Raw genomic sequence first — 12,864 nt, forward strand, 5'->3', positions numbered from 1 at the left:
ACTTTTTTCATGTCCTGTGCTAGTAAGGTATACTTGTCGATCTTTTCTTGATGTTTTTGGGTTGACATTTGTAGGGGCAGGGACAGCGATATCAATAAGATAGATTTCTTTTTTGAGTTTGTCCAGCAGACATATGTCTGGTCTGTTGTGTTGCACTGTCCCATCTGTTAATATTTCTCTATCCCAGTATAATTTACAAGCATCATTCTCTAGGACGCTCATTGGGACATAATTATAATATGGAATGCGCTCGTTAATGCATTTTTACTTCAAACTAAGTTCTGTATGTATTATTTTTGCTACATTGTTATGTCTGTCGGCATACTCTCTTCAAGCTAGCGTTGTACAACTACTAATAATGTGTTCTATATTCTCGTTTCCTTCTCCGCACATTCGGCATACAGTTGTTTTAATTGTGGGGTCCTTTATTATATATTTTAGGTATGATCTTGTGGCTATTACTTCGTCTTCAATTGCGCACATAAATCCCTCTGTCTCTGGGAAAATCGTTCCGTGTGTTAGCCATGCTACTGAAGCTGGCTTATGAATGCTGTCCAGATCAAGTGTGTTGAGGTATCGGCCATGTAGCTCTTTTCCTTGCCACTTGCTTTTTTGCAGGGCTATTGTGTAACCAGCATCTATATTCATTTCTTTATCACTAAGATTCGGAGGCGTCAATTTTTTATCTGTTTTGCTTATGGTATCATAGAGGCTTGATGTTGATGCTATCGTGTGGAAGTACGTTCGTAGGTTTTTAATTTGTTTTTTATGTTGTAGTCGCAGATCCATGACGCCTCGCCCCCCTATATCTCTTGGAAGATGGAAACGTTCTTTACATGCTTTTGGATGATGGGATCGATATTTTGTATACGTTGTTCTAACAGACCTGTTTAGTTCGTCCAGTTCTGTAGGGGTCCATTTATTGATTCCAAAGCTATATGTTATCGTTGGCATTACAAATGTATTTGTAGCTTGGACTTTATTGCTTGCGCAGAGCTGGACCCGTATTCTCGTTTCTCAAAACGCTGTGCGTTTTAGGTCGCTCGCCACTTTTGACGTCATATTCGCATAGCGCAATGCCGAACGGTATTCTTGTTTGATTTTGCTACACGTTTTTAAAAAACGCTCTCCACTTTGAAAACGGCTACCATAAGGTATCTGTTTTGGTAATCGAACGTCAAAAAGTGAAGTCTCATTTTTTTCTGAAGTATCTGTGTTTCAATAATAATCTAAGATAATAATGGATAATTTTGAACAAATTGCGATTAACTTAATAGAAAATATAGAAAATGCCGAAGGACAACGGCGGCAGCGGTTTTTTCCGGATAATCCTTTTGCATTATCAGATTATAACTTTGTTAAGCTATATCGGCTAAGAAAAGAAAATGTCCAGGATTTAGAAAACTTGCTAGGCCCTTTTTTGCCAGCCCAACATAAAGTAGATGCGTTAACCAATAGAAACAAGGTAAAAAACGACTAAAGATAACTTCTATAATGGACATTTTTGCCAACTTTTTGTAATGGTATTTGCAGATTTTACTTACTTTACGCTTTTTGGCCGGTGGAAGCTACCAATTAGATATAGGCAGAAATCAAATGATGAAAGTAAGCCAGTCTTCAGTAAGTAGATCACTCCATAGTGTAATTGACGCATTCAACCATCATAATATTCTGAATACTTACATTCATTTTCCTAATTCAATGGAAGAGTTGAGAGATGTTAGACAGAGGTAAGTATAGTACCTACATTAAAAAGCATTATAACACGTTTTACTCACTGACTATTATAGAGTAATTTTATGTTGAAAGTACCTTACATAAATCGATTCCTATATTTTTTAGGTTTTTTAATCTGTATCGACTACCAGGCATTATAGGGTGCATTGACTGCACCCATATCGCAATTGTAGCCCCAGTTATAAATGAACATATTTACATGAATCGAAAAGGATTTCATTCTTTGAATGTTCAGATGGTAGGTAGTAAGCGGAATAATATCATTACACTTTACTTTACCGTCCCAGTTGTATATTATGTGTGTTATTTTAAGATATGTGATGAAAAGTTACGCATCACAAACGTTAATGCACGTTTTTGTGGTAGTACCCATGATAGTTTTATATGGCAGAATTCCAACATAGAACGTTTTCTAAGTGAGCTTCCACAAAATGAAATGGGAAATTTTTATCTATTTGGTTGGTAAAATATTTTACTCTTTAGGGAAAAGTTTCTTTTCCAATAATAATTTTTAGGGGATTCTGGCTACCCGATTCGGCCTTGGTTAATAACACCATTTTTACCTGAACCTGAACCTGACACCCCAGAAGCAAGATTTAATCGTCGATTTAGAGCAATTCGGGTTACAGTTGAACGATGCTTTGGGCTTCTAAAAAATAGATTTAGATGTCTTTTGAAGCACCGTGTTCTTCATTATACACCAGAAACAGCTGCAAAAATTGTAAATACCTGCGCAGTTCTTCATAATATTTGTCTTGAAAACAATATTCCCTTATACAATGATGAAGAAATGATGGGTTTCAATGAGGTGGAAGGTGGAAACCTAAATGAGAATATTAATCATATCCCCGACAATAATGTCCTTGGACGAGGACGGGAAGTACGACAATTATTAGTAAATAATTATTTCGTTTAATAAAATATACTGAGATACAAATGTCTTTTATTCTTTCAAAAATAACACAACACAACACAAAATTTAAAACATTACAAAAACAAATTAACAATAACAATAAACAATAACAGTAAACTAACTAATAATACATTGGACATTTATTCGTAATGTTCAATAAATGTTTTATTTTTTAAAAATTCAGCACAATTTTCGACCCCAACTGCAATCCTTTCCAAAGTTTCAGATTGCTTTTCCAAAATTTGAATTTTTTTTTCATAATAATTCTTTTTTAATTCATATTTGTCCCTTGCAATTTTTATAAACTTTTGGGATGCTTCAATTGAAGCAGTATGATTAGTTTTTCTTTTAGTTTTTTCAAGAGGGACTGCAGATATAGCCCTTTTCTTGATTAGAGGAGGTCTAACTCTTGTTGATGTTTTAGGGCTATTATTAGAATGATTTTCATTAGCTTTTTCCTTATCAGCCTCATGAATTTCACCACAATCAGTATCTTCTGATTCTTCGATATAACTACCTTTGGGTAGTGAAACTGTTGCTGGTTCATTGATGGCAGATACTAAAGGTAATCCAATTTCAGGCACGTCTATGCCTGAAATTAAAACATCGCCACCTGAAAATTTATACTTAATTAAATGGGTCAACAAAATTTATGAGAAAATACCTATAATATTTAATATTTTTTGGTCCATTTCATCGGGCCCATCTTCTTCCGGGGGTCCACCGCCAGTCATATTCATTGACCGCTTTTCTTGCGCTTTCTTTTTTTTGCTCCTGCATTTCATATCACTCCAACACTAAAATAAAAAAGTTTTTTATTTTTTATTTCGCGTATGTTTTATTAAAATGCATAAATGGGAAACGGGTTGGTATACATACCTTTCTCCATTCCTTCCAGGACTTATTGCATCCAGGAATGCTATTTAACCTATCCGTGATTTCCGCCCATTTTTGATTCATATCAGCACTTGTATATTGGTTACTTATTTTTTGGGTAACCAGTTGAGGATTTTCCTCCATAAACTCTAACAATGTTTTTTTCTGAGTTTGGCTCATTTGCTTCTTTGCCATTTTTTAACAATATTAAATTATTATTATGTGATTAGAACCAAACAGCGACTTTGGCAACAAAACGTCACGAAAACTTCAAAAATAATTTTGATTGATTTTTTTAAAGATTTTTGTATTGAAAACATTACCAATTTAATTTTTTAGTTTTGTTCCATTGGCATCATTGAAAAATTGCAACGTAGTCAACAAGTGCAAAGCGGTTATTTTAAAAGTGAAGCGTTTAGCAAAAATTTTTAATAAGAATACCATAATCAAGTGCTTATCGTTTTGCTAAGCGAGTTGTTTCGCTTAGCGTTTTGAAAACGATACGTTTTCGTGTATGAAAACGAGAATACGGACCCTGGGTCTTCATGACAGCATTTAATCGGGTCTTGAACGTGTTCTTTATTTGATTTTTCATTTCACTGCCATTAATTCCCTGTGACTGCATAAACCCTAGATATTTGTATGTTTCATGTTTATCCATAGATCTCACAGTTCCTCCTCCTGATTCTTCTAGAAGGATGAAGTCATCTGACTGACACCATTTTCTTCTTTTTTTATTATTATTATTATTATAAAAGGCCATTACTACCGCTTTGCCGTTCAAAATATTCTAATAAATTTGCGATGAGTTTTTTACGGCTATTAAGCTATCTTGTACACTTCGTACTAAAAGAGGACTAAAAAGAACAATGTTCGACTGCAAGGTCTGCTAGTAAACATTTTTAAGCTTAAAGTATCATAGCACTAGTTATTTAAACGAAAAACTCGTAATACGAAACTAAAGTGTCAAAACGATTGCCAATGTCAGGAAATAAATAAATAAATGCGGCAACTTGACATTTTTCACAGCAGAGCTACCACCTGAATCCTCAACGGGGAATTTAAATTCCAATTAGTCAGCCCGAGTCCGAATATGTCCATGCTTCGTCCGAATACGTCCAATATTAAGACGTCATTTAGATAAATCGTATTTTTTTAACGGTAAAATAGTGAATCATCAACCAGCAAGTCAGATTTTAAACAAAATTAATTCAGAAAGATCTTCCGCAAGAAATTATTAACCAGGCAGAGGCGGCTACAGCACAAATACTGCCAGGAAAGCCTCGTGACGTATATGATAGGGAATTCAAGGCGTTTGAAGAGGGGATGAAAGTACGACATGTCAAAGGTATAAACGAAACTATCTTGCTTGCTTACTTCTTTGAACTACAGAAGAAATTTGTTCCATCATTCTTATGGACTAAGTATTCAATGCTCAAGTCAACTCTACAGATTAATAAAAATATTAATAATTCCGAATTTCCAAAACTTATAAATTTTCTCAAAATCAAGGGAGAAGATCATAAGCCAAGGAAGGATATCAACAGGTTCTTGGAAGAAGCTCCGGACGGTAAGTTTTTGTTGATTAAAACGGCACTTATTTTGACAGATTGGTGTGATGAGTTGACGATTTTAATGTGGAGAATATTAAAGACAATGATTCTTACTTGTATGTCATAATAGCCGATACGAAGTCCAAGAAACCACGAAGTTTTACTATAATGCCGGAAGGATTTCCTGTCAAACCTGTGGAATTGTGCAGAAAATACCTACGTTTGAGACTAAATGGTACTCTCCATAAAAGATTTTTTGTGTTTTATAAAAATGGTAAATGCATAACGCAATACGTGGATCAAGAATGCCATCAAAAATTGCTACGTACTTGGGCCTACAACATCCTGAGCAATACACTGGTCGTTGTATGGGAACTTAATTTAAATAAATAATTAAATTAGTAATTTATGAATTAAGCTTAATAATTTCTATAAAATGGTATGGCTTTGAAGTTATAACACACTAGTTTGTTATAACTTGAAAAACTCACGCGTGTGTTATTATTTATTTGATATTCATGTGAGTAATGTCTGTATAAGTAGTGGCTGTTGGATAAAAAAAGTAAAAACCACTTTATGATCAAAGTGTTGTTGTTTATCCATAGTTTCGTTTTGTGATTCATCTCAATATATTTATTTTTATTGAAGAAATCTGCTTTTAAAGAAGACAATAATAATTTACTGCATTTTTTAGCATTAAGTGCATTCCGTCGCTTTTGGTCCCTGTGATTTTTAGGTTCTGAGATATGTGTGAATGGACGATCTTTTCGTTTTATCCCTTTAATATAGTGACGATACAACATAGTTAAAAACGACCAGGAGATGTTTTTAGGCTTGTTTATGCCTTCGTGATTAGGGACACAACTAAAATTTGGTTTCGCAGGAAATACGTTGACGCAATTAGGCGATTAACCCTCGTAACAAATGTAATCAAATCAAAAACGGCAACGTTTACCTATCCCCGACCGATCCGCCTAATTTATCAATTATTGGCGCCGTTAGCCGGAAAATTGCATTATTTAACGGGGGTTACAGTCGGATGCCGTCCCCTGCAACCTGCTAGCGCTGGTGGTTTGGCCTAGTGATGGGCAGAAAAAAAACTATACAAAATCTCAAATAGTTTGATTTGGTTTGGTTTGGTTTGGTTTGGTTTGGCTTATCGCCTGACATCATACATAAGAGAAGACAACGTCCCTTTTGAGGAATCGTTAGACATCGTCGAGGCTAGATTAAGGGATGACTTAGGGGGGTGATGGAGCTCTTGAAGTGCTGTCTGCATAATTCTTGTTTTGAAGTTAAAGAAAAGTTTTATGCTCAAAATGATGGTTTACCTATGAGTTCCTCGCTATCTCCAGTGATGTCATAGAGCAATCACTATATGCAGTGACCAAGAATCTCTGAATTCTGAACTAAGTAATATTAAAACCGATTTGATTCAGAATGGCTACTCTGCAAAATCCCATATTATATTCAATTGCAGGTCCATCTAATTCGAACGCCAGCCTGAGGAGGATGCTCTCTCTCTCTCTCTCTTTCTTGACTAATCCATATGTGAAAGGAATATCGGAGAAGATCAGGCGGATAGCTAAGGAATATAAAATTAAAACTGTTTTTAAGTCAGGGACTACTCTAAGAAGTCGAGAGACAAAACGTTCTCTACATGTACGACTTAACGGACATAAAAAACATACTCAAAAAGGTGATACAATAAAGTCGGGCATTGCAGATCATGTGTGGTCCAAGTACCACAACATAAAATGGTCGGAAGCCCGGGTTGTCCACAAACAACCTCATTGCAAAAAGCGCACATTTAAAGAGGTTGTATTCATGTCTAACAATAATAAAATCTTTAGCGATCCAAGTATGGAAATTTCAACAATATGGCAACCACTCATAAGACGCTCCAGTGCAGGTGTCCTTAGTGGAAAACCTCATGCTTGATTTGGTTTGGTTGGCACCCGACAAATTCACGGGTGAATGCTCGGCTCTAGTATATAAGCTCATTTTTATAATGGCCAGTGATACTTCTGACCAAAACGTTGGGTAAGCAAAATAAATACAGACAATGGAAGTCCGAAATGATTTTAGCTTTAAGAAAAGACGGTTGTAGTTGGTAAAAATAAATGACTATATTTAGTCAGGATAAATCCTAATTGTAATTATCATCATGAAATCTAAGAGGTTATGAAGAAACATGGAATGTCTTATGTCCCTACAAGATATCTACGAAAAAACGTGAAAATTAGTACCTTTGAAAAACTAACCTCGAAATATTTCGAGGGTATCATCATTACTTCGATCGTATCTATGAATAATAAATCCGCCTATTTCTCTATCAACCATCTTGTAGTATATTCAGAAAAGAAACACGGCGTCAGCAAACGTGGATATTCCTCTTTCACAGCGTCTAGCAACTTGGAGAATGAACCCTCCATATAGCTCTCTGTCAATAACCTTTTTAATTTAATCTTTGCCGTAGACCTGTTAGTAGTTATGGAACACGCAAGAATATACTGGTAAATTTATCATTCCTTCTTATTTGTGATCATGAAACTTGTTCTTGTCCATCTGCATTTGTTTTTGCTCATTCATGATGGCTCGTTATTACTGGACGCAGCTTTATAGATTCGTATTCACGACGATTCATTTGAACTCATTCTAAGCTAGGACTCGATTCTCAAGATTCCTTTGGAGTACTCGTTAAAATGAACTATTTATTAAATCGATGCCCATCTCTAGTTTGGCCCGTTGGAATGCACTGCAGCAGTTCAATGCGCGCCGATTAAAAAGAATTGTCGATTTCAACGGTCGTTAGCCATAGGGTGAGCGCGTGTCATTAACTGTATTATTAAATATCGTAAATTCATTAAACGCTCTGGGTTTCCAAAACTGTTTTAGAAACTTGTAGCATTGGAGACAGTATCTATCTATTATATATATTTTTTAAATTTCGCAGATGGGGAATTTTTTTTCACAAAGTGATGGCCCATGGTAAAAAAGTTAATGTTAAAATCAAAAACAAAATCCAAACTACTGAACCAATGAACAGTGTTTTCCATAAAATCAATAAAATGAAAAATATATGAAGTAATATAAATGTACTGATTTCTTTCGAAAATCGACAACTATGCAACTATGAACCCTACCCAGACACAAACGGTACATTGTGAAACAGGAAGTTGTAGAGAGAAACAAGCCCCATAACATAGGATACAACAATAAACAGTGATTTCCATAAAATGAATGAAATGAAAAATATACGAAATAATATATATGTACTGATTTGTTTCGAAAATCGACAACTATCAAACCATGATCCCTTCCCGGACACAAAAGGTACATTGTGAGACAGGAAATTGTAGAGAAAAACAAGCCCTATAACATAGGATTCAACATTTTAATGAACAGTGCTTTCCATAAAATCGATATAATGAAAAATATACGAAATAATATACATGTATTGATTTCTTTCGAAAATCGACAACTATGAAACTATGATCCCTTCCCGGACACAAAAGGTACATTGTGAGACAGGAAATTGTAGAGAAAAACAAGCCCTATAACATAGGCTTCAACATTTTAACGAACAGTGCTTTCCGTAAAATCAATATAATGGAAAATATACGAAATAATATACATGTACTGATTTCTTTCGAAAATCGACAACTATGAAACTATGATCCCTTCCCGGACACAAACGGTACATTGTGAGACAGGAAACTGTAGAGAGAAACAACCCCTATAACATAGGATACAACATTTTAATGAACAGTGCTTTCCATAAAGTCAATTTAATGAAAAATATACGAAATAATATATATGTACTGATTTCTTTCGAAAATCGACAACTATGAAACTATGATTCCTTCCCCGACACAAACGGTACCTCGTGAGACAGGAAATTGTAGAGAGAAACAAGCCTTATAACATAGGATACAACATTTTAATGAACAGTGCTTTCCATAAAATCAATATAATGAAAAATATACGAAATAATATATACAGGGTCCGGCAATAGTGCATCGGGCATCTGTAGCTCCTAGAATAAAAAACTTGAGAATTTTGTTTAAGTGCAAACCTAAAGTATGTACCAGGATGTATTTCAGGAAAATATGAAAATTTCTATAGGGTCGCTCAAAAAAGTGTCAGTGGACCTGGATGATTTTTTTTAAATGGAACACCCTGTATATTATTGCATTTTTGGATTCCTTTCAGATCACTTTACATAACCCTAAGATATGAATAAATATATTTCGATAGTTTCAGAGATATTAAAAAATAAATCAAAAATATATATTTTTCAGCCCTTCTTAAAAAAATTATTAAAAATACAGGAACTGTTCTGAAATCAAAAGTATATTAGGTATTTACTTTAGATGGTCTGTTCTTACTTTGCTATAAATAATGGTAGTCGTAAATCATACAGGATGTTCAATATTCTATTCCAAACTTTCTAAAATATAAAATATTTTTTCTTTTTTTTTTTTAAATGGAACACCCTGTATATTATTTTTTTATTAGACCAAGAGTTAAAAAACGAAATTTTTTTGTATTTAGAGTATTTCAAAATTTTTAACGATTTCGCAGATACACGCAGTATTATTTCATATGGCGCTGTCAATGGTAAAATACGAGAGAAAAATTATTGGGTGGCTTTGATAAAAATTTACTGTGGAAAATGCCATATGAAATATAAAACTGCAAATATCTGCGAAATCGTGAAAATTTTTGAAATACTCTAAATACAAAAAATGTTCATTTTTTAATTCTCCGTCTATTGAAAAAATGATATACAGGGTGTTCCATTTAAAAAAACGAAGAAAAATTATTTTATATTTTAGAAAGTTTGGCGTAGAATTTTAAACATCCTGTATGATTTACGATTTTCATATTTATAACAAAGTAAGTACAGACCATCTAAAGTAAATACCTAAAATAGTCTTGATTTCAGAACAGGTCTTCAGACCTGTTCTGAGGTCTTGTATTTTTAATAATTTTTTTAAGAAGGGCTGAAACATATATATTTTTGATTTATTTTTTAGTATCTCTGAAACTGTCGAAATATATTTATTCATATCTTAGGATTATGCAAAGTGATCTGAAAGGAAGCCAAAAATGCAATAATATACAGGGTGTTCCATTTAAAAAAAATCATCCAGGTCCACTCATACTTTTTTGAGCCACCCTATAGAAGTTAAAATATTTTCCTGAAAAACATCCTGGTACATGCTTTAGGTTTGCTCCTAAACAAAATTCTCAAGTTTTTTATTCTAGGAGCTACAGATGCCCGACGCACTATTTCCGGACCCTGTATGTACTGATTTCTTTCGAAAATCGACAACTATGAAACTATGATCCCTTCCCCGACACAAACGGTATATTATGAGACAGGAAATTGTAGAGAGAAACAAGCCAAATGTCAAAAAATGTCTTTATTAGTGACCGGTTTCGGCAATTCCAACCATCATCAGACCATTGTCAAAAACAGCTGTACGTTTGACTTTATATATAAAATGATTTTTTTAACAGTGGTTTGGACTTTCTTTTTTATTTTAACATTAAGTTTTGTAAATCTAATATAAGTAAAAAAAATCAGTTTTTTATTCCCTGTTTTGTTCTATTTTCACACTTGCTTTTCCTTGTTTTTCTTTTCGATAAAAAGTAATTTATGAAACGGTTGACGCGAGAAAGGCTTCGGCGGAAAATAAAAATTTACTTTGTTGTTTAGCCGCCACGCGGAAAACTCAGCCGATAAAAATAAAAAAGTTTCCCGGAAGGCGGTGTTGGTTTTATAAAATCGGCTTTTTTATGGGCAAACTTGTCTTTTTAATTTTTTATGTGGCCTAAGGTAACTTTGAAAATTATCTAATCTGTTTTTTTATGATAAAATATGTAGGAGAAAGTTTAAAGCTAGAGGCAGTGCTGGAAGCTCGCAGAAAGCTTAAGTCTTTTTTCATTTAAATCATTTTATGTGACTTAAGTCATAAAAAAACATTATTTCTTGATAATATATGACAACATAGGTATTAGATTAAATTTACAAGAAAGAAAATCCAGAAAATATCCAGTGGTTCTCAAAATTTTAGCAAAAAATCATTTTTTTTTAATTTTCAAAGTAAAATAACTTCGTTATTTTGGACTTATTTGAAAAACGATAAAGAGAAAATATGTTTCTTTTATCGAGATCTAACACCGCTTAAAATATTTGCACTTATTTCTGGGACACCCTGTATATACTAAAGAAAAGCTGTTAACTTTTGTTAAGATTTCTTCAAAACAATATTTACATATCTAACTTTCACAAATGCATTTTAGCGTTGCGAAAGGCAAAAGCATAAGGGAATAATGCCCTTAATAATTCATCGCACTTTTACCAGCGAAAATAAAGACATAATCCCGCTCAAGAGATTACACGTTCGGTGGCCCGTTCTCTGTCTTGGTGCTAAACCGTATTATTATTAGGGCTTTACATATTGGACTTAGGACGTCCGCAAGATCCCAACGATCGAGCCACTGGGCTCCTCTTTTGCCTCAGAGTAGCAAAAAAGCGGCTATGAATGGTCGCAACTGCGAAAAAGACCGGGAGCGTCATCAATGACGCGATTACATAGCGACCTTAGCCCACGGCCACACAAAAAGCGTTTTTTGCGTGAAGCGTCTTTAGCGACTGAAACAAAATAAGAGATATATAGAGGAGTGGCCCGACCAAAAGCGTGTAGCTTTCGGCGTATCTCGCAAAAAACGCAAATGAAAACAAATCAGTTTGTTTTTTGTAGCATCTTTAGCGATTTCTAAGATGAGACCTCCTCATAGGTGGACGTAATATTTAATAATACACTAAAAATAAATTAAATAGTATGTTTTTTTTCTCATTTTAGGGTATTATCTAAAAATATTTTTATAGAGAACATCTACTGTTTAGGGATATTTTATTAAATTCAAAAATTTGAAGGAAATGTTTGAAAAAGTGTAGTTTGAAATGTTGAAAAAGTAATAAATTAAAGGAATATTTTCTTACGCGTAAAATATAGCTCTTTATGCGTAAAAAGTGTTTTTTCTTCTGCGTAAAAAAGTTTTTTTACCATATTTCTAGGCCGTTAACACGTTTCGTTACAACTAGCTCGTGTGTCAGGACCGTCTCGCTAGCTCGTGTGTCACAGCCTTGAATTTTTACTCCCAGCGCGCGTAAAGAAGTTTCACTCCAAAAAGTTTCATAAATCATGTCCTAAAATTGCGTTAGCAACTAGTAATATTTACTATTCTATTATATAACTATAATTATTATTTATTATATTATAATTATAAGAAGTAACGATAACACTACAACATAAAAAAAACTATACACATATAAACTAAAATTCGTAAAATAAATGGCAAATAATAATAACTATTTTTACACACACTACTGGCACTAGCAGTTGATTGTGTTTGTCGCCGAATATATGCCACTGCCTGTACACAATTAAATCCCAACATCTTTTATCTTCGTCTCTTCAACTCTAACCGCGCCGATCTCGCCTATCTCTTTCTCACAGGATTGATTGTTGAAAGGGCCGAGTATTCACGAGCTTGCGACCAGTGGCGTAATAATCGATGTGCCGTGTGTGCGAAGCACACGGGCCCAGGCCCTCGGGGGTTCTGGGCCGCATTTCCATATCTGTCACATGCTATCGCGAATCAAGCAGAATCCTTCTGTTTCTGATGGGGATATACAGGGTGTTTCAGAACAAATGCGAAAAACTTCAGGAGGTGATTCCTTGTTAAAAATAAAGGGTAGTTTGCTTT

At 34.1% G+C, this 12,864-nt stretch overlaps 2 protein-coding genes across 3 annotated transcripts; one reads left to right on the forward strand and one right to left on the reverse strand.

Annotated features, from left to right (window-relative positions):
- Positions 1 to 1,220: 1,220 nt before the first annotated feature.
- On the forward strand, positions 1,221 to 2,685 carry LOC115888059 (putative nuclease HARBI1). 2 transcript variants are annotated; one of them, XM_030907629.1, is made up of 5 exons: positions 1,221 to 1,465; positions 1,534 to 1,730; positions 1,843 to 1,975; positions 2,051 to 2,195; positions 2,253 to 2,685. In XM_030907629.1, exons 1-5 carry the CDS (start codon positions 1,241 to 1,243, stop codon positions 2,651 to 2,653), a joined length of 1,101 nt encoding a protein of 366 aa, XP_030763489.1. In that variant the 5' UTR covers positions 1,221 to 1,240; the 3' UTR covers positions 2,654 to 2,685. The 2 variants fall into 2 exon arrangements, with proteins under 2 accessions (XP_030763489.1, XP_030763487.1); XM_030907627.1 differs by having other exon boundaries at positions 1,843 to 2,195.
- Positions 2,686 to 2,766: 81 nt separating this feature from the next.
- Positions 2,767 to 3,773, reverse strand: LOC115888060. The gene is made up of 3 exons (XM_030907630.1): positions 3,530 to 3,773; positions 3,315 to 3,447; positions 2,767 to 3,263 (listed from the first exon to the last, which is right to left on the reverse strand). The coding sequence occupies exons 1-3, from the start codon at positions 3,719 to 3,721 to the stop codon at positions 2,791 to 2,793; spliced, it is 798 nt and encodes a 265-aa protein (XP_030763490.1). The 5' UTR covers positions 3,722 to 3,773; the 3' UTR covers positions 2,767 to 2,790.
- Between the last annotated feature and the right edge of the window lie 9,091 nt (positions 3,774 to 12,864).

This window comes from Sitophilus oryzae, unplaced genomic scaffold, assembly GCF_002938485.1.
Source record: "Sitophilus oryzae breed Bouriz unplaced genomic scaffold, Soryzae_2.0 scaffold_682_pilon_pilon, whole genome shotgun sequence".
Classification (NCBI taxonomy): domain Eukaryota; kingdom Metazoa; phylum Arthropoda; class Insecta; order Coleoptera; family Curculionidae; genus Sitophilus; species Sitophilus oryzae.

What these genes read in the sequence shown, in the direction of transcription:
- LOC115888059 (XM_030907627.1), top strand. Translation starts at nt 1,241, where the DNA reads ATGGATAATTTTGAACAAATTGCGATTAACTTAATAGAAAATATAGAA. An exon ending in CGTTAACCAATAGAAACAAG is followed by an intron (nt 1,466 to 1,533) that starts GTAAAAAACGAC and finishes TGGTATTTGCAG; the next exon opens with ATTTTACTTACTTTACGCTT. An exon ending in GGGAAATTTTTATCTATTTG is followed by an intron (nt 2,196 to 2,252) that starts GTTGGTAAAATA and finishes AATAATTTTTAG; the next exon opens with GGGATTCTGGCTACCCGATT.
- LOC115888060 (XM_030907630.1), bottom strand. Translation starts at nt 3,721, where the DNA reads ATGGCAAAGAAGCAAATGAGCCAAACTCAGAAAAAAACATTGTTAGAG. An exon ending in CCTGGAAGGAATGGAGAAAG is followed by an intron (nt 3,448 to 3,529) that starts GTATGTATACCA and finishes TTTTTATTTTAG; the next exon opens with TGTTGGAGTGATATGAAATG. An exon ending in AAAAATATTAAATATTATAG is followed by an intron (nt 3,264 to 3,314) that starts GTATTTTCTCAT and finishes ATAAATTTTCAG; the next exon opens with GTGGCGATGTTTTAATTTCA.